The following is a 21,690-nucleotide window of genomic DNA, read 5'->3' as shown; positions in this document are numbered from 1 at the left end:
CTCTCCATCCACTAGTCGCAGTTTCCCTTGTTTCTTCCAGACCCATTTGCATCGGTAAGACAGACTTCATTTTGTCTTCTTCCCATTCTCATGACACTCACATGATGCAGTTTGGTATGTTCCTGGCCCAGAGGCCGCAAGCAATGAGCTGGATGAGGCCGTATCTCTCTTCTTGTGAAATCATCTTCATTTCTGATCCTCGATATGAACCAGTGACCTTTCAGTTGGGAATCCACCTAATAACACCCCGAGCTATCGGAGAATGTGAGAACAGTAACATGAGAGGAGTCTGCAGAACTGATCATATGCTAAATAGTTACATGAGAGGAGGAGTCTGCAGAACTGATCATATGCTAAATAGTTACATGAGAGGAGGAGTCTGCAGAACTGATCATATGCTAAATAGTTACATGAGAGGAGTCTGCAGAACTGATCATATGCTAAATAGTTACATGAGAGGAATCTGCAGAACTGATCATATGCTAAATAGTTACATGAGAGGAAGAATCTGCAGAACTGATCATATGCTAAATAGTTACATGAGAAGAGGAATCTGCAGAACTGATCATATGCTAAATAGTTACATGAGAGGAATCTGCAGAACTGATCATATGCTAAATAGTTACATGAGAGGAAGAATCTGCAGAACTGATCATATGCTAAATAGTTACATGAGAGGAAGAATCTGCAGAACTGATCATATGCTAAATAGTTACATGAGAGGAAGAATCTGCAGAACTGATCATATGCTAAATAGTTACATGAGAGGAGTCTGCAGAACTGATCATATGCTAAATAGTTACATGAGAGGAAGAATCTGCAGAACTGATCATATGCTAAATAGTTACATGAGAGGAGTCTGCAGAACTGATCATATGCTAAATAGTTACATGAGAGGAGGAGTCTGCAGAACTGATCATATGCTAAATAGTTACATGAGAGGAATCTGCAGAACTGATCATATGCTAAATAGTTACATGAGAGGAAGAATCTGCAGAACTGATCATATGCTAAATAGTTACATGAGAGGAGTCTGCAGAACTGATCATATGCTAAATAGTTACATGAGAGGAAGAATCTGCAGAACTGATCATATGCTAAATAGTTACATGAGAGGAGGAATCTGCAGAACTGATCATATGCTAAATAGTTACATGAGAGGAAAAATCTGCAGAACTGATCATATGCTAAATAGTTACATGAGAGGAGTCTGCAGAACTGATCATATGCTAAATAGTTACATGAGAGGAGTCTGCAGAACTGATCATATGCTAAATAGTTACATGAGAGGAGGAATCTGCAGAACTGATCATATGCTAAATAGTTACATGAGAGGAGTCTGCAGAACTGATCATATGCTAAATAGTTACATGAGAAGAATCTGCAGAACTGATCATATGCTAAATAGTTACATGAGAGGAGGAATCTGCAGAACTGATCATATGCTAAATAGTTACATGAGAGGAGGAATCTGCAGAACTGATCATATGCTAAATAGTTACATGAGAGGAGTCTGCAGAACTGATCATATGCTAAATAGTTACATGAGAAGAATCTGCAGAACTGATCATATGCTAAATAGTTACATGAGAGGAGGAATCTGCAGAACTGATCATATGCTAAATAGTTACATGAGAGGAGGAATCTGCAGAACTGATCATATGCTAAATAGTTACATGAGAGGAGTCTGCAGAACTGATCATATGCTAAATAGTTACATGAGAGGAGTCTGCAGAACTGATCATATGCTAAATAGTTACATGAGTGGAGGAATCTGCAGAACTGATCATATGCTAAATAGTTACATGAGAGGAATCTGCAGAACTGATCATATGCTAAATAGTTACATGAGAGGAATCTGCAGAACTGATCATATGCTAAATAGTTACATGAGAGGAAGAATCTGCAGAACTGATCATATGCTAAATAGTTACATGAGAGGAGTCTGCAGAACTGATCATATGCTAAATAGTTACATGAGTGGAGGAATCTGCAGAACTGATCATATGCTAAATAGTTACATGAGAGGAATCTGCAGAACTGATCATATGCTAAATAGTTACATGAGAGGAAGAATCTGCAGAACTGATCATATGCTAAATAGTTACATGAGAGGAATCTGCAGAACTGATCATATGCTAAATAGTTACATGAGAAGAGTCTGCAGAACTGATCATATGCAAAATAGTTACATGAGAGGAAGAATCTGCAGAACTGATCATATGCTAAATAGTTACATGAGAAGAGGAATCTGCAGAACTGATCATATGCTAAATAGTTACATGAGAGGAATCTGCAGAACTGATCATATGCTAAATAGTTACATGAGAGGAAGAATCTGCAGAACTGATCATATGCTAAATAGTTACATGAGAGGAGTCTGCAGAACTGATCATATGCTAAATAGTTACATGAGAGGAATCTGCAGAACTGATCATATGCTAAATAGTTACATGAGAAGAATCTGCAGAACTGATCATATGCTAAATAGTTACATGAGAGGAGGAATCTGCAGAACTGATCATATGCTAAATAGTTACATGAGAGGAAGAATCTGCAGAACTGATCATATGCTAAATAGTTACATGAGAGGAATCTGCAGAAGTGATCATATGCTAAATAGTTACATGAGAGGAGGAATCTGCAGAACTGATCATATGCTAAATAGTTACATGAGAGGAGGAATCTGCAGAACTGATCATATGCTAAATAGTTACATGAGAAGAATCTGCAGAACTGATCATATGCTAAATAGTTACATGAGAGGAGGAATCTGCAGAACTGATCATATGCTAAATAGTTACATGAGAGGAGTCTGCAGAACTGATCATATGCTAAATAGTTACATGAGTGGAGGAATCTGCAGAACTGATCATATGCTAAATAGTTACATGAGAGGAAGAATCTGCAGAACTGATCATATGCTAAATAGTTACATGAGAAGAGGAATCTGCATAACTGATCATATGCTAAATAGTTACATGAGAGGAGTCTGCAGAACTGATCATATGCTAAATAGTTACATGAGAGGAAGAATCTGCAGAACTGATCATATGCTAAATAGTTACATGAGAGGAAGAATCTGCAGAACTGATCATATGCTAAATAGTTACATGAGAGGAAGAATCTGAAGAACTGATCATATGCTAAATAGTTACATGAGAGGAATCTGCAGAACTGATCATATGCTAAATAGTTACATGAGAGGAAGAATCTGAAGAACTGATCATATGCTAAATAGTTACATGAGAGGAATCTGCAGAACTGATCATATGCTAAATAGTTACATGAGAGGAGTCTGCAGAACTGATCATATGCGAAATATTTACATGAGAGGAGTCTGCAGAACTGATCATATGCGAAATATTTACATGAGAAGAGTCTGCAGAACTGATCATATGCTAAATAGTTACATGAGAAGAAGAATCTGCAGAACTGATCATATGCTAAATAGTTACATGAGAAGAGGAATCTGCAGAACTGATCATATGCTAAATAGTTACATGAGAGGAATCTGCAGAACTGATCATATGCTAAATAGTTACATGAGAGGAAGAATCTGCAGAACTGATCATATGCTAAATAGTTACATGAGAGGAGTCTGCAGAACTGATCATATGCTAAATAGTTACATGAGAGGAATCTGCAGAACTGATCATATGCTAAATAGTTACATGAGAAGAATCTGCAGAACTGATCATATGCTAAATAGTTACATGAGAGGAGGAATCTGCAGAACTGATCATATGCTAAATAGTTACATGAGAGGAATCTGCAGAAGTGATCATATGCTAAATAGTTACATGAGAGGAATCTGCAGAACTGATCATATGCTAAATAGTTACATGAGAAGAATCTGCAGAACTGATCATATGCTAAATAGTTACATGAGAGGAGGAATCTGCAGAACTGATCATATGCTAAATAGTTACATGAGAGGAGGAATCTGCAGAACTGATCATATGCTAAATAGTTACATGAGAAGAATCTGCAGAACTGATCATATGCTAAATAGTTACATGAGAGGAATCTGCAGAACTGATCATATGCTAAATAGTTACATGAGAGGAGGAATCTGCAGAACTGATCATATGCTAAATAGTTACATGAGAGGAGTCTGCAGAACTGATCATATGCTAAATAGTTACATGAGAGGAGGAATCTGCAGAACTGATCATATGCTAAATAGTTACATGAGAGGAGGAATCTGCAGAACTGATCATATGCTAAATAGTTACATGAGAGGAGGAATCTGCAGAACTGATCATATGCTAAATAGTTACATGAGAGGAGTCTGCAGAACTGATCATATGCTAAATAGTTACATGAGTGGAGGAATCTGCAGAACTGATCATATGCTAAATAGTTACATGAGAGGAATCTGCAGAACTGATCATATGCTAAATAGTTACATGAGAGGAGTCTGCAGAACTGATCATATGCTAAATAGTTACATGAGAGGAAGAATCTGCAGAACTGATCATATGCTAAATAGTTACATGAGAGGAAGAATCTGCAGAACTGATCATATGCTAAATAGTTACATGAGAGGAAGAATCTGCAGAACTGATCATATGCTAAATAGTTACATGAGAGGAATCTGCAGAACTGATCATATGCTAAATAGTTACATGAGAGGAGTCTGCAGAACTGATCATATGCGAAATATTTACATGAGAGGAGTCTGCAGAACTGATCATATGCGAAATATTTACATGAGAGGAGTCTGCAGAACTGATCATATGCTAAATAGTTACATGAGAGGAAGAATCTGCAGAACTGATCATATGCTAAATAGTTACATGAGAGGAATCTGCAGAACTGATCATATGCTAAATAGTTACATGAGAGGAATCTGCAGAACTGATCATATGCTAAATAGTTACATGAGAGGAGGAATCTGCAGAACTGATCATATGCTAAATAGTTACATGAGAAGAGGAATCTGCATAACTGATCATATGCTAAATAGTTACATGAGAGGAATCTGCAGAACTGATCATATGCTAAATAGTTACATGAGAGGAAGACTCTGCAGAACTGATCATATGCTAAATAGTTACATGAGAGGAAGAATCTGCAGAACTGATCATATGCTAAATAGTTACATGAGAGGAAGACTCTGCAGAACTGATCATATGCTAAATAGTTACATGAGAAGAATCTGCAGAACTGATCATATGCTAAATAGTTACATGAGAGGAGGAATCTGCAGAACTGATCATATGCTAAATAGTTACATGAGAGGAGGAATCTGCAGAACTGATCATATGCTAAATAGTTACATGAGAGGAAGAATCTGCAGAACTGATCATATGCTAAATAGTTACATGAGAGGAATCTGCAGAACTGATCATATGCTAAATAGTTACATGAGAGGAAGAATCTGAAGAACTGATCATATGCTAAATAGTTACATGAGAGGAGTCTGCAGAACTGATCATATGCTAAATAGTTACATGAGAGGAATCTGCAGAACTGATCATATGCTAAATAGTTACATGAGAGGAATCTGCAGAACTGATCATATGCTAAATAGTTACATGAGAGGAAGAATCTGAAGAACTGATCATATGCTAAATAGTTACATGAGAGGAGGAATCTGCAGAACTGATCATATGCTAAATAGTTACATGAGAGGAGGAATCTGCAGAACTGATCATATGCTAAATAGTTACATGAGAGGAGTCTGCAGAACTGATCATATGCTAAATAGTTACATGAGTGGAGGAATCTGCAGAACTGATCATATGCTAAATAGTTACATGAGAAGAGGAATCTGCAGAACTGATCATATGCTAAATAGTTACATGAGAGGAAGAATCTGCAGAACTGATCATATGCTAAATAGTTACATGAGAAGAGGAATCTGCATAACTGATCATATGCTAAATAGTTACATGAGAGGAGTCTGCAGAACTGATCATATGCTAAATAGTTACATGAGAGGAATCTGCAGAACTGATCATATGCTAAATAGTTACATGAGAGGAAGAATCTGCAGAACTGATCATATGCTAAATAGTTACATGAGAGGAGGAATCTGCAGAACTGATCATATGCTAAATAGTTACATGAGAGGAAGAATCTGCAGAACTGATCATATGCTAAATAGTTACATGAGAGGAATCTGCAGAACTGATCATATGCTAAATAGTTACATGAGAGGAGTCTGCAGAACTGATCATATGCGAAATATTTACATGAGAGGAGTCTGCAGAACTGATCATATGCTAAATAGTTACATGAGAGGAATCTGCAGAACTGATCATATGCTAAATAGTTACATGAGAGGAGTCTGCAGAACTGATCATATGCGAAATATTTACATGAGAGGAGTCTGCAGAACTGATCATATGCTAAATAGTTACATGAGAGGAGGAATCTGCAGAACTGATCATATGCTAAATAGTTACATGAGAGGAAGAATCTGAAGAACTGATCATATGCTAAATAGTTACATGAGAGGAATCTGCAGAACTGATCATATGCTAAATAGTTACATGAGAGGAAGAATCTGCAGAACTGATCATATGCGAAATATTTACATGAGAGGAGTCTGCAGAACTGATCATATGCTAAATAGTTACATGAGAGGAGGAATCTGCAGAACTGATCATATGCTAAATAGTTACATGAGAGGAGGAATCTGCAGAACTGATCATATGCTAAATAGTTACATGAGAAGAGGAATCTGCAGAACTGATCATATGCTAAATAGTTACATGAGAGGAAGAATCTGAAGAACTGATCATATGCTAAATAGTTACATGAGAGGAATCTGCAGAACTGATCATATGCTAAATAGTTACATGAGAGGAAGAATCTGCAGAACTGATCATATGCTAAATAGTTACATGAGAGGAATCTGCAGAACTGATCATATGCTAAATAGTTACATGAGAAGAATCTGCAGAACTGATCATATGCTAAATAGTTACATGAGAGGAGGAATCTGCAGAACTGATCATATGCTAAATAGTTACATGAGAGGAAGAATCTGAAGAACTGATCATATGCTAAATAGTTACATGAGAGGAATCTGCAGAACTGATCATATGCTAAATAGTTACATGAGAGGAAGAATCTGCAGAACTGATCATATGCTAAATAGTTACATGAGAGGAGGAATCTGCAGAACTGATCATATGCTAAATAGTTACATGAGAGGAATCTGCAGAACTGATCATATGCTAAATAGTTACATGAGAGGAAGAATCTGCAGAACTGATCATATGCTAAATAGTTACATGAGAGGAATCTGCAGAACTGATCATATGCTAAATAGTTACATGAGAAGAGTCTGCAGAACTGATCATATGCTAAATAGTTACATGAGAAGAAGAATCTGCAGAACTAATCATATGCTAAATAGTTACATGAGAAGAGGAATCTGCAGAACTGATCATATGCTAAATAGTTACATGAGAGGAATCTGCAGAACTGATCATATGCTAAATAGTTACATGAGAGGAAGAATCTGCAGAACTGATCATATGCTAAATAGTTACATGAGAGGAGGAGTCTGCAGAACTGATCATATGCTAAATAGTTACATGAGAGGAGGAGTCTGCAGAACTGATCATATGCTAAATAGTTACATGAGAGGAAGAATCTGAAGAACTGATCATATGCTAAATAGTTACATGAGAGGAATCTGCAGAACTGATCATATGCTAAATAGTTACATGAGAGGAAGAATCTGCAGAACTGATCATATGCTAAATAGTTACATGAGAGGAATCTGCAGAACTGATCATATGCTAAATAGTTACATGAGAAGAATCTGCAGAACTGATCATATGCTAAATAGTTACATGAGAGGAGGAATCTGCAGAACTGATCATATGCTAAATAGTTACATGAGAGGAAGAATCTGAAGAACTGATCATATGCTAAATAGTTACATGAGAGGAATCTGCAGAACTGATCATATGCTAAATAGTTACATGAGAGGAAGAATCTGCAGAACTGATCATATGCTAAATAGTTACATGAGAGGAAGAATCTGCAGAACTGATCATATGCTAAATAGTTACATGAGAGGAATCTGCAGAACTGATCATATGCTAAATAGTTACATGAGAAGAATCTGCAGAACTGATCATATGCTAAATAGTTACATGAGAGGAGGAATCTGCAGAACTGATCATATGCTAAATAGTTACATGAGAGGAATCTGCAGAACTGATCATATGCTAAATAGTTACATGAGAGGAAGAATCTGCAGAACTGATCATATGCTAAATAGTTACATGAGAGGAATCTGCAGAACTGATCATATGCTAAATAGTTACATGAGAAGAGTCTGCAGAACTGATCATATGCTAAATAGTTACATGAGAAGAAGAATCTGCAGAACTGATCATATGCTAAATAGTTACATGAGAAGAGGAATCTGCAGAACTGATCATATGCTAAATAGTTACATGAGAGGAATCTGCAGAACTGATCATATGCTAAATAGTTACATGAGAGGAATCTACAGAACTGATCATATGCTAAATAGTTACATGAGAGGAGGAGTCTGCAGAACTGATCATATGCTAAATAGTTACATGAGAGGAGGAGTCTGCAGAACTGATCATATGCTAAATAGTTACATGAGAGGAGGAGTCTGCAGAACTGATCATATGCTAAATAGTTACATGAGAAGAGGAATCTGCAGAACTGATCATATGCTAAATAGTTACATGAGAGGAAGAATCTGCAGAACTGATCATATGCTAAATAGTTACATGAGAAGAGGAATCTGCAGAACTGATCATATGCTAAATAGTTACATGAGAAGAAGAATCTGCAGAACTGATCATATGCTAAATAGTTACATGAGAGGAGGAATCTGCAGAACTGATCATATGCTAAATAGTTACATGAGAGGAGGAATCTGCAGAACTGATCATATGCTAAATAGTTACATGAGAGGAGGAATCTGCAGAACTGATCATATGCTAAATAGTTACATGAGAAGAGGAATCTGCAGAACTGATCATATGCTAAATAGTTACATGAGAGGAATCTGCAGAACTGATCATATGCTAAATAGTTACATGAGAGGAATCTACAGAACTGATCATATGCTAAATAGTTACATGAGAGGAGGAGTCTGCAGAACTGATCATATGCTAAATAGTTACATGAGAGGAGGAGTCTGCAGAACTGATCATATGCTAAATAGTTACATGAGAGGAGTCTGCAGAACTGATCATATGCTAAATAGTTACATGAGAAGAGGAATCTGCAGAACTGATCATATGCTAAATAGTTACAGGTCACATTTATGTATGAGGTAACTGATATTATTGGCTATAACATGATGGGTCTCACGTTCCGAGCTGTAGTATACGGGGAGATCTGGAGCCTGAAAGTCACAAGGTCAGGACATTGTCCCCCTTTACCATCTCAATATTACTGTATGATGTCAGAACCACAAAGTGTCACCAAATTCTTGGACCACAGAGCATCTACATGCACAATGGACCTCACTGCAGTCTCCTAAGGGCCCATTCACAGGGGCACAGAGGGGGCGGATTATGGCTCGGTATCCACATTATAACCTGCCCCCTCACAATGGTGGTCTATGGAGACTGTCAGGCATGTTGCCGCTAGTGGAAATAAGAAGCGAGCTGCCCTTTCTTCAGGCGGATTCGTGTCTGCCTGGCGGCAGCAACCTCCGGACTCAGCCCATTCATTTGAGCCTACTCCAGAGGGAAAAGCCGCGACAGTCGTGGCAGGCGGATATTGGCCCAGGAGTGAGGCGGCTCTCGGTGCCAAAATCCTCCCTTCTGCCCCCTGTGTGAACTAAGCCTATAAGGTCTTCTCCATGAATAGACGTTACTTGGTGTAACAGAGTGGAGTAAACATGACAATTTCGTGTTCTGAATATTTTTACGCCCTCAGTTCTAGCTATTGGTCTTACAAACCTGGAGTGGCGCCCCCTGGAGTTATTGTCATTCTCTCCGAGTGCCCAGTGGTGGTCACACATGCTCAGTCCCACCACATAGATCCTCTTATACACAGATGGCAGCGATTGCCAACATTATGCCAACCAATTAGAACATTTTTGTGACTGGCACTGGACACTTTAGGTGGCCAAAAATAAAGATGGTGACAACAGCGTCCAAAAATACAAAAGCTTTATTCTTCCAGTAGCCTGAAAAAATGCAATGTCTCGACCCCTAATAAAGGCAGATTTTTCTCAAGCAAGTCTGAGTGACTCCAGTAAGTCGGGGTCAGGACTGCGCGTTATTATACTGGTAGAAGAATAAAGCTTTTGTGTATTTGCAGGCCATTGCGTCAGCTTTGCCTCCATATTGGGCAGTGGATCCTTCCCCATTAGACGCCTGTGCATCATCACATGGGGTCAGGGCTGCAGCGCCGTCTCTTCCACCTTCCTTATTGTAACATTAGACCAGGACACCAGGGGGCGCTCTAACAAGTTCAGGCACCGGACTATGATAATGTAGTAATTTATTGTAGGGCGCCCCATTACACTGGACCAGGGGACACATCAGCAGTCATTAACTCTTTACAGCCCCGATTGCCCCAGCACACACCTGGGCTCTCGAGTCCCGTGGACACCACCTCCTGCACGTTGCTACCATTCAGATTGGCGCTCATGATACGATCCAGTGTGACATCTGACCAGAAGACCAACTCGTGTCGATGGTGGAAATCCAAGGCAATGGCGTTCTCCAGATTATTGAGCAGCAGCGTATACTCCGAGCGATGCGGCAAAACCTGCCGAATGTCAATCCTATTGGCGAAGAGCAGAACTGGTTCTGGCCCTAAGGAATGAAGGAGAATCCTCAGAATCTACAAGTGACCATCCATGACCCCAGAAAGCCCACTGCGACCCTGGCAGAGATCTTACCTAATGCCTTGCAGCTTCGCTTGTCCGGTCGCAGTTGATATCCGGACTCACAAAAGCACTGGAAGCCGCCCTCAGTGTTACTACAACCTTGGCTACAATACCCTTCCTCTGCGCATTCATTTACATCTGTGTGGACCCAGAATACAGGACATGGTTACCAATAAGCACCTCCACACTGCCCCCTTGTCCACAGGCGGTATTTGGTATTGCATCTCAGCCAAATTTCCTTGCAGTGCTGTGTCCTAGGACAAACAGTTTTTTTCTTACCTTGGCACGATCGACCGTCCTCCTTAAGTTTGTACCCTGTCTGACAAGTGCACTGCACAAGCCCCCGCACCGTCTGGCACTTCTGCGCACAGCCGCCATTGTTGTGGTTGCAGTTTTCTTCTCCTGTACGGGGTCCTGAGAAAACAAGAGAGCAAGTGATAAATCTGTACCAGCAGTCATATTTAAAGGTGCAGTCCAGAAGGAGAAACATTGACTTTTTTTTTGGTTATTTTCTACAAAAACAGCGCCACACCTGTCCACAGGATCTGTCTGGTATTGTAACTAAACATCAGAAAAGCAAATGGAGCGGAGCTGCAATTCTGTGACATGACCTGTGGACAAGTGTGGCGCTGTGAGTAAGTCGGCTGCTAATCCTGAAAATCCCCTAAAAAAGAAGAATTACACTCACGGCAGTTTTGATGTGGATTCTCGTCGCTGCCATCGCCACAATCGTTGACTCCATTGCAGAGTTTCCTTTGTCCGATACAGCGGCCATTACTGCACAAGAACTGGTCCTGAGCACATTGCGGAGCTCCTGTCATGGATGGAACACAACGTATGACAAAAGTGCCCCCTGGTGGTAAAATATCGCAACTGATGCAAGAGAGGGGTTAGAGGGGATGTCAGGCTTTATGTAAGACACCTGGGCCCCAGCCAATCAGCCTGATCACTACTTACCAAGCACAGCGCCACACATTGTACGGTGGCTGTGTCTGGTATTACAGCTCAGCTCATTCACTTAAATGGGACTGAGCTATGACTGATAAGTGTGAGGACACATGGTCTGTGAAGCAAAAGCAGCACTTAGGGAGAAGCTGGTGCAAATAGCTGATCCGTGGGGGTCCTGGATATTCGATCCCCAAGGATATTCTACTTGTGACCTATTCTAAGGAAACCTCATCATTGTCAAAGTACTTGGAAAACTCCTTTAAATCAAGTTATATATTGATTAGAACCAATGTAGCAGATGGGGAAGTGACTATCACGACTCTCGCTTGTTCACATGCAGCTCCCTGGCTTAGCCTGACCTGTCACATTCCCTTTCCCTGTCTGCCCTGACCTGACCCTTGGCAGCCATCATTCTTCCTGACCTGACCCCTTACATTCTCGCCGACCCCATTCCACAATCTATTTTTATGCCCCTTTATAACTCACCAGTTTTTTCACACCCGGTCTCATCACTATTATCAGAGCAGTCGTCTTCGCCATCGCACCTCCAGGACAGTCGCACACATCGGCCTGTTTTGCACCGGAACTGTTCAGCTGTGCAGACGGAGGTCGCTGAGGGGGTTAGACAGAACGATGAAGATACTGGGCACAATACACACCATCCTGTATATTATACACTATTACAAGTCTACACTGAATCTAGGGGAGCGGATCAGTGACCTAACCCTGGTATAGGGCTCTAAACTTACGACATGCACCCCCTTTAAGAGCTTCTTTGTGTCTAGAGAACGCGACATGTCCATGGCTCTTCCAATGGACACCATGCAATGCTTTATTTCCCCCTGTGGTGGCGCTGCAGGGAAACTGAACAGCTGTTTGCTTTACTTAGATGTTACAGCCGCCGGAGGCCTTATGGCACTTCTATTCAGGGCACTCGTGAGCTGGCACAATTCACATAACAGACTCCACATGCTTACTGCAGTTCCGCTCATCTGACTGATCGTCACAGTCCGCGTCCCCGTCACAGCGCCAGCCTGAGTTTATGCACAGTCCACTGTTGCACATAAATTCTCCGGATCGGCACGGTTGGTGAGAAGCTGCAAATGTAATAGATCTGTTTAATACCGTACAGAAGTGAGAAGAGCCGCAGCTAAGGAAGGTCAAATACAGACAGGACTGTAAGGGCTAAGTCAGGACACCAGAGAAGAGGCAGCCGTACTCACAGCAGTCCGATTCGTCAGACCAGTCTCCGCAGTCGTCATCGCCATCGCAGTGATAAATATCCAAAATACATCGTCCATAGGCGCACTGAAATTCTTCGGAGCTGCAGCTGGGGGCCGGTACATCCGAGGCTGTTGGGAGAAAATCGAATCAGTGGCTGTACCAATGGTTCACCGCTGGTGGCGCCAACTAGTGGTGTCCATGAGAAGGCTTTGTGCACGCCAGGAAGGCAACTTGCTTCATCATAAGACATTAAATGGTAGATCTCAAGACTATAGCACCTTCTTGGATCCTGCACCAGACAAGTAGACTTTTTGAAGTTTTTATGAAGTGTAACGTAACCTAGATGAGAATCTTAGCCTTTACACAACTCCTCCTAATGTCCTCTGTCTATCTCAGAGAGATTGGCAAGTACTTACGACAAGATTCCTCATCAGATCCATCCTTGCAGTCAGTGTCTCCATCACAAAACCAATGTTCGGCAATGCAACTTCCATCAGAGCAAGCAAACTCCTTCTCGGAGCATTTCCTCATATCTGGAGGGAGATCAGACTGGGTCATTACAGAAGACGTCACGTTCATGGAGGTCTTGAGTATATGGACAGCTGCCTCGAGCCACTCATAGGACAGTCACAGCCTTGTTGGAGATCAAACAACTTCACATGAAGGGCTCTGCTCCAATAGAGTTACAAAGGCAAAAACCTCCACCCTGAATGACCTTAAAGCTCATTGGTCTCCTGAGCAAATATTTGGTTAACAATCCTTAACTTCCCTTATGTTCCATTAACTAAACTCCTAACCTGCTTATGATAAGCCAACAACCTATTTACTCTCGATTGTGCCTGTAGTGATGTCTAATGAGCGAAGAGCGACCGGGAGGGGTTACCGGGAAATCTCCAATAGTCTATATAGTCAATATCTACAGTAATAATGTACAACGACATCTGCCACTAAACCGACACACAGACAGGATTACAATAGAAGATAACACCACTGACCTAACAGTCTATCGATTACTGACAATAGATGAGGTCACAGCTTCTCCCCGGCTGCTCACTAAGAAGGTCTCCCATAACCTCAAAGAATCGCCTCCAATCTATTACTGTCTATGGCCATAGCTGTAAAGCAGATCACTAAATGCTGTTAGAGCAGAGGAGAAGCTCAGGCAAGATGGCCGCCCCCATAGTCAAGGGCAAAAAAAATTAATTAGAATTAAAAAAAAAAATGTACAATCAAGCTTAGAAAAAAAGTTTGACTCATCCCCCATCCACAGAATTGATGGCAGTCCCATTGCTGGGACCTCCATTGAGCTTCAGAATTGGGGTCCAGTAGCTTGTGCTAGCGCGGGGAGATGGACTCGTGTCCGAGGCGCTCCATTACACTCTACGAGACTGCCAGACAGCCGAGAGCGATTATGCGCCACCTCCAGATGATTCATTTCAGTGTAAAACTACAGGACCCTGAGATTTCCAGAGAACCTAGCGGTCAGACCCCCACCAAATCTAGATAGGGGATAAGTGCTAGCAGCAGAACAACCCCTTTAAGGTGGCCATGCATATAAGATTATCCCACTGATGTCACATGGATGACTTCCTATGGCACATAGAACAAGCGCCCTATACACAGTCTTACCACACTGCTCATCGCTGTTGTCTCCGCAGTCGTTGTCCCCATCGCAGTGCCACAGGCTCCGGATACAATATCCATTCTGACAGGAGAATTCGTCCTCCTCACATTCTCGCGGAGCTGTAGGAAAGATACAGAAAATGAGATGTGTGAACATCAGCCTACCTTACTAGCTCACAGTGCAGACATAGACTACAAAGAAATCAGACTAGAAATAGTGCGACAGGTTATCAGCGCCCGGGCGTGGGCTTCAGCCTAAGGGATAAATCTGCATGGACATCCCAGAAGCTTATGGGTCTCTGATAGAAAGCCTGCAGACCCAACCATGGCACGTCTGAAGGTATTCAGGAGGTCAGCTGTGCATCATATATAAAGTCTCCACCACAGTACTCACGGCAGTCCTGCTCATCGGAGTCATCCTCGCAGTCGTTGTCCCCATCACACACCCATGAACGACGAATGCACTTCCCATTATCACAGTGAAAGTCGAGAGGAGAGCAAGTGGGCAGCACTAAAAGAATAAAACATGACAGATGTGTATATTACATGTACTACAAGCTGTATATACCAAGGACATCCACCTACATGTCATATAGGACCCACAAGAAGCAGTCATTGAAGAGCCAGTGTCATGGGAGCATAAAACCCCAGCCTAGCCAGACGTCTTCCCAGACCTCGACACTACCAGCTGGTACAGCTAAGAAGTCAACCAAACTGTGGCCACCATGGGTATATATGTATATATATACCCAGAGCACTGGTGACATGTATACTACTTACTGCAGCCATCTTCGTCGCTGTGGTCCCCACAGTCATTGTCGCCATCGCACTGCCATTGTGCAGGAATACACGTACATTCTCCAAACGAACTTACTGCGCACGTGAAGTGGTTTCGTCCACACGCACACTCCGAAGTACTGGAAAGCCCTGGAAGAACCGTAGAAATACTTAGTGAGCATATAACCAGCAGGTCCTAAGAGCACCAGATCTTATGTTAGATATCCAAGTCATCCTCATTCTCAGTTATAATAGTGCAATCAGCAGTCAGCGCACAGAATGGAGTAAAGCTGGCCACGGACGTCATATATTAGTAGACACAGTGAATTGTGGTGTTGCGTGTCAAAATTCAAGTGTAGCCAAAAACGTGGTATTAAAGTGACTGCCAACGCTATCACAATTGCCTGGATGTGCTAACCAGCGTATGACGGCTAAATGAGAGCTCAAGGAAACTAGACAGAGAAAAGCTAGCCATACGTGTGGTCCATAACTGGCGCTCCATCTCCCTAAAAACATTCATGTAATGGGAAAACCAACATGTCCGATCCTACATCCCTCAAGTGCCTCCTACAACGAGAGGAACAGTCAGGCTGCCACCAAACATACTGGGGAAATCCCACCAAAATGAGGGGGTTTGGCCAACGTTCTGCGATATCGCCTGCTTTCACATACAGAAAAGAGGCAGAACTGTAACCTAAACAGATTGTCAGATCTATATCCCGCTTCATAACAGAGAGAATCGGATACTGAAGAGCAGCAAGTCTGGAGCGGGCGCAAGGTGAGAAGGGCCTTCACCTGTTCCAGAGATACAAACTAATCAATTCTTACAAAGTTACCAAGAAACCAATGAAATGGATCGAAAATTTACAAAAAATTCTAGGGAGAAAGTGCCTGGGCCTTGGTGCCTGAGAAAGTTCCCAAAGGACTCTTTTTGGCACGTATACAGACACCAGTGTTATAAGTGGCACATGGATGCGTCACCCAGCTTTCCTAGAAGAACCCATCATTTATACAAGGATTTGGAAGGAGAAGACAAATCTGGTGAGGATCAGAAGAAGCCCAAATGATGGTGACCCAGATTCCCTCCACCTGTTCAGACCCTAAAAACATCTCATTTCTATCAAACAGTCCACATGGGCTCCAAGCGGACACTGACCCACTTCAGTCGCCCATCAGTTCCGTTCTTTCACCCCATATCACGCAGACTCCCCTCCCCCTACACGCCGCACACTCATGTATTGTTCCCCAAAGACAATGACCCGTTTATACTCAACCTCCATCCGGCCTGTTCACATTGACAGGGAGGGAAAGAGTAACAGCCGTTCCATAGCATACGGGGTTAATTATTTCCACTGCCAAACAATACAGACACAACAGAGCGCGGCGAATGAAAGACGAGATAGAAAGACCGCAAAGCCTGAAGTTTACGTTACCAGACTCCAACCCCAACGCCTTCATCTAGATTACAGAAAAATTATCCCGCACTTTGATGAACTTTTCTGAACCGTCCAAGAGACTCGAGATTACGGAAAGCAAAAAATACAAAACAAACACTTATCTGCTGATAATTTACAGCTACTTGTACAGAATTAAAGGGGATGTACAGGATCAGAAAAACATGGCCGCTGTTTAAAGTGACAGTGCTGCGAGTCTATGGGGTGTGACTGGTCATGCAGCGGAAAAACCTTTTTAGGCTTCATTCACACACGCAGTTCTTTTTCTGCCATTTTCGAGGAGCACCTGGAATTTTAGGCATTTTTGCAAGTTTATTTTTAAATCACGTCTCCGACAGGCAAGTTTTTGAAGTCCTATAGAGAAGTCTCTATAAAGATGCTCGACCATTGGGCGCCTCATGTTGACCCATTGACCAGATTTACAGTATTTTTTGGGCTGTGGCGGAGAAGACGCTCACAGGCGGCTCATCCCGTGTGGCCTATAAATGGCTGTCCGCAGTACACGGAGAGGCGCTCACAGGCGGCTCATCCAGTGTGGCCTATAAATGGCTGTCCGCAGTACACGGAGAGGACGCTCACAGGCGGCTCATCCAGTGTGGCCTATAAATGGCTGTCCGCAGTACACGGAGAGGACGCTCACAGGCGGCTCATCCCGTGTGGCCTATAAATGGCTGTCCGCAGTACACGGAGAGGACGCTCACAGGCGGCTCATCCAGTGTGGCCTATAAATGGCTGTCCGCAGTACACGGAGAGGACGCTCACAGGCGGCTCATCCCGTGTGGCCTATAATTGGTTGTCCGCAGTACACGGAGAGGACGCTCACAGGCGGCTCATCCCGTGTGGCCTATAATTGGTTGTCCGCAGTACACAGAGAGACGCTCACAGGCGGCTCATCCCGTGTGGCCTATAATTGGTTGTCCGCAGTACACGGAGAGGACGCTCACAGGCGGCTCATCCCGTGTGGCCTATAATTGGTTGTCCGCAGTACACGGAGAGGACGCTCACAGGCGGCTCATCCCGTGTGGCCTATAAATGGCTGTCCGCAGTACACGGAGAGGCGCTCAATACACGAAGCCAATCTCCTGCAGCAAAGTGAGGACAAACCGCTGCCTGTTTCCAAGGGAACCGGATGACAACCGAAAGTAATTGATAGAAAATGCAGAAAAACACAAGGAAGAGAAACTCAAAAAAATCCAGTACAAGATAAGGGACACGTAGACAACGGAAAGTATACACGAGCTCCTGCAGACTGTCAGCTCCTACGATCAGAACATCAGTCAAATTCTGTCATAATGAGACCCGAAATAGGAGAATAATAACCGTAATGTACGTACAAACCCAGAGCGGCCTGCGAGGAATCAGATTAGGTAAAGGACAGGCCGCGCACACTCAGGGAGAGGTCATGGTCACGCACCCGCTGATCAGATTAGGAGTCTCCCCCTTCTCACACATTATTAGGGTCTCACTATCATCTACAGAAGAGGCCTTGTTAGGATGACTTCCCAAAATCTCATTGAAAATGGTCTACAGAAGGGAACTTCTCAAAGATGTCGGCCAATATGTAGAAGACTATATGGTGGTCTTCTGGAAAGATGTCATTGCCTCCTGCGGTTACACCAGATATGGGCCATGTCGAAAACCCAAAAATCCCAATCCTTCTTTACCGGGATACCCCATACACATTGGAGTTGGGTACTCCCCCTAAACTGCTGTTATCAGTGTGACAGCCGGACATTACATTTTCTGGATATGCTGAATATCAGCAGTACAAGCAGATGTCACACCTCGAGAAGTGAAACGAAGGAAAGCGGAAGGAAGGACCAGGCCCTCCATGACACCCCAGGCAGGAAATGAAGGGGCTGCGGTGCGGCCTAGTCTCACATCCCCCAGCCAAACGTTCCAATGTCTACAGAACTGTGCAGATACATGAGAGACGTCTAAGGGGTTGTCTAAGATTAGAAGGGTCTCCTTTGTCCAAGGGCTGTGCCCAATCCCACCACTGGACCCCAGACATTGCCCATGGACAAGCTTGGTAACATTTCTGGAAAAAAAGACCCTTGAAGCTGTAAGCTACGCCCGATCCTGGTTCCATTGGTTTAGATGACAAGATCCAGGGTACAGTTGTGGGGACTACAAAGCCCAGGATTCTCCATAGCACCGCTCAGTCCTGGATAAACCAACATACATGTCATGGCCGACAGACAGAGGCTATGAATGAGAATCTGATGAAAGGACCTTCACGCTGAACAGCTGCATTGTCTGGAGCAATTCGGGATAGATCGGACTCGCCATCACGGTCTCAAAAACCGCCCCCAATAACCATAAACTAGAAGGGTTAACGTGGCCATTGTTTAGCCAGTATCGGCAGTCAATGCCTCCACTTTATGGATCTGACCTTTCACCACCTCAGGTTGGGAGAGAAGAAACAAAACGCAGAAACATCAGGCATTAAAGGAGAGGACACTGGGAGCCGCCCCTTTAAGTCTCTGTCAATAAGGATAAAGCAGAGGCAGCAATTTCACCTGCTCGGACCCTACAAAGTGCCCCATGACCTTGTATAGTGGCTCATCGCTTAGCAACCGCCTGGTTATTTACCATAGCAACCCTAATGCTATGGGCAACTACTCCATTTCTCCTTCACTAATAGAGGGGGAGGGGAGTCTAAACCTTCAGTGACTATGGGCAACAACAAACATGGCCGCCAGGACTGAGGCACGGATGTGGTTCTCTATACTAGGCCGGGATTTCTCACCAGTACCCCTAATTATCGAGGTCTCGTTCTCATCCCTTCTCCATACCGTGCCAATGGCCCCGACACACAAGTCCCAAAATAAGCTGCAGAGTTCACCCATCACAAATTACAATTTTATGAAATCTTTTTTTTTACAGAAGGTTCTAGAAAAAAAAAAAAAGGCTGAAAGCGCAAAAAAAATCCAAATGATAAGAACAATAATAAGTCGGCGGGCCGGAGACCAGATCGCTGCAGACCAGACAACTATTCCTCCTGACCCATCGCATAACAAAATCCAGCGCCCCTGCCCCTTCTCCCCTCCAACACCATCAGGTGGGACCAAGGACACCGCCATTTATGATAGAGCGTTGGCCAGCACCATGTGAAATGTTGGGTTTGTGCAGAAGTTCTGTGTATATGGGAACCGTCCGGGTCAGAAGGGTCCATCACCCAGGCACTGAATAGGTGATAAATGATGGACCGGGGACAAGCGCCCGAATCATTCCGAGCTGTGACAGCGACACTCACCAGAAGCAGAAAGCTCAGAACAACTGAACGGTGCGGGGACTGGGTATCAGAACCCTACAGACCTCATACTAATGACCTACAGGAATTGGCAGTCTCAGACAACCCCTTAAAGGGTTCTTAAAGACACCATCACTTCCTTCCTTCATGGTTTTCTATGTGACTAACACAGGAGTTCTGGGCTGGTTCTGATCCTGGGTCATGTGATCAGCGTCCGCCTCCGATCCAGCGCGCACAGCTAGTACTATGGGGGCAGACCGAATACATTACAGAAATAAAGCCACCCCCATATACAGGTGAACATAGGAGCGCACACAAAACCCCAGCAGAAGCAAGGGATGACGGACTACTTGGAAAACCCCTTTAAGACGTTAGGGGTATATTGGTTTCGGCAGGTTTTCCTGCTCGATGAGTATTCGATGGTTTTCGAGTTCCCTGCTTGGCTTTCTGTCATTCATATTAAGCTTACGGAGGATAAAAATCCGTCTTGGTCACAGTACAGAGCGCTGCCTTGTAACAAACCCTGCACCTGTGTGTCCATCACTTGTCCAGAACTGATCTGTAAAAGCAGAAAATTGTACAATGCACAAACATAATTTGCCTAATCTTGCCCCCCCCCCCTTAAATTATAGGGGAAAGTAAGGCTATTGCCGTAAATCTGGCGTTTAGCGAGACGCCGCAGGTTTTACTGTGCATTTAAAGTTTGCCCACATAAAACATCACATAAAAGCCTCGGCCTCATTCTGGCTGAAGAAGAATGGACGAGAAACAGAGGCCTTGAAATATTTGCCCAAAACCAGTGCCAGTCCTTGGGATAAGTTATTGTTGCAAAGAGCTGGGGTTCTAAAAAACCAGCAGGGGGCCCCAGCGAGATCTAGGGGTTGTAAGGCCGCTCATTGTACCCGGGCGCTGCAGGTGCTGAGAGCCCATTGTGCAATGAGGCACACTATATGGACAACACAACCTAACCCCAAATACACAAACACACAACAGGGGTGGCATCTCCGCACACAACACGCACCAAGGGGAAAGTGCTGCTTGTTTTCATCTATGGATGTGAAAGATCCCCCCACCCCCCCAAGCCCCCTCCCAAATGAAGTGTAAGAAAATAAGGAAGAATTGTGCAAGGCCCCTTTAGAAAGACAAGGAATCCCCTACTGTTCCCGGCCCTACATAGCCAAGCTCCTGGGGTCTGCTTTCTGAAGCCGCTTATTATCCGGCTCCAGGGGTGATCCGGGACTGAAACATTCCCACAATCCCCTGCAGGGGAAGATTCGCCCTGATACGCAGCAGGGGGGATAAAGAGGGAGCAGAGGGTTTGGGGGGGGGGGGGATTACATAGCAATGGAGGGGGGGGGGGCTGCATGTTTGTGCATCAAATAGAAATAATAGAATTACTTCACAGACAGGTCTGTCCGCAGGGAAGGTCTAACACTTATTGGGTTCAAAACAAAGGCAAAGCGGTCACCCATATAAAACATGTCGCCCCACGTGGGGTGAACGTCTTCAAAAGGACACAAATAAACGAGAGAGACTAAACAAAAAAA

At 43.4% G+C, this 21,690-nt stretch overlaps 1 protein-coding gene across 4 annotated transcripts in view; it reads right to left on the bottom strand.

The window, feature by feature from the left end:
• LRP4 (LDL receptor related protein 4) overlaps positions 1-21,690 on the bottom strand; it is a 57,728-nt gene that overhangs the window by 12,736 nt on the left and 23,302 nt on the right. For 3 of the 4 annotated variants that reach the window (XM_075280746.1, XM_075280748.1, XM_075280747.1), the window contains exons 2-12: positions 15,437-15,583; positions 15,051-15,167; positions 14,663-14,776; positions 13,450-13,566; positions 13,033-13,161; positions 12,787-12,906; positions 12,296-12,421; positions 11,550-11,675; positions 11,141-11,275; positions 10,874-10,999; positions 10,557-10,787 (exon numbers count right to left, since the gene is read on the bottom strand). In XM_075280746.1, coding sequence (XP_075136847.1) covers positions 10,557-10,787; positions 10,874-10,999; positions 11,141-11,275; positions 11,550-11,675; positions 12,296-12,421; positions 12,787-12,906; positions 13,033-13,161; positions 13,450-13,566; positions 14,663-14,776; positions 15,051-15,167; positions 15,437-15,583 — 1,488 coding nt within the window. Of the gene's footprint in view, positions 1-10,556; positions 10,788-10,873; positions 11,000-11,140; positions 11,276-11,549; positions 11,676-12,291; positions 12,422-12,786; positions 12,907-13,032; positions 13,162-13,449; positions 13,567-14,662; positions 14,777-15,050; positions 15,168-15,436; positions 15,584-21,690 lie in introns of those variants that run through there. The other variant, XM_075280749.1, reaches the window with a different exon arrangement.

This window comes from Leptodactylus fuscus, chromosome 7, assembly GCF_031893055.1.
Source record: "Leptodactylus fuscus isolate aLepFus1 chromosome 7, aLepFus1.hap2, whole genome shotgun sequence".
Lineage (NCBI taxonomy): Eukaryota > Metazoa > Chordata > Amphibia > Anura > Leptodactylidae > Leptodactylus > Leptodactylus fuscus.
This window is presented reverse-complemented; position numbering and strand designations above follow the sequence as displayed.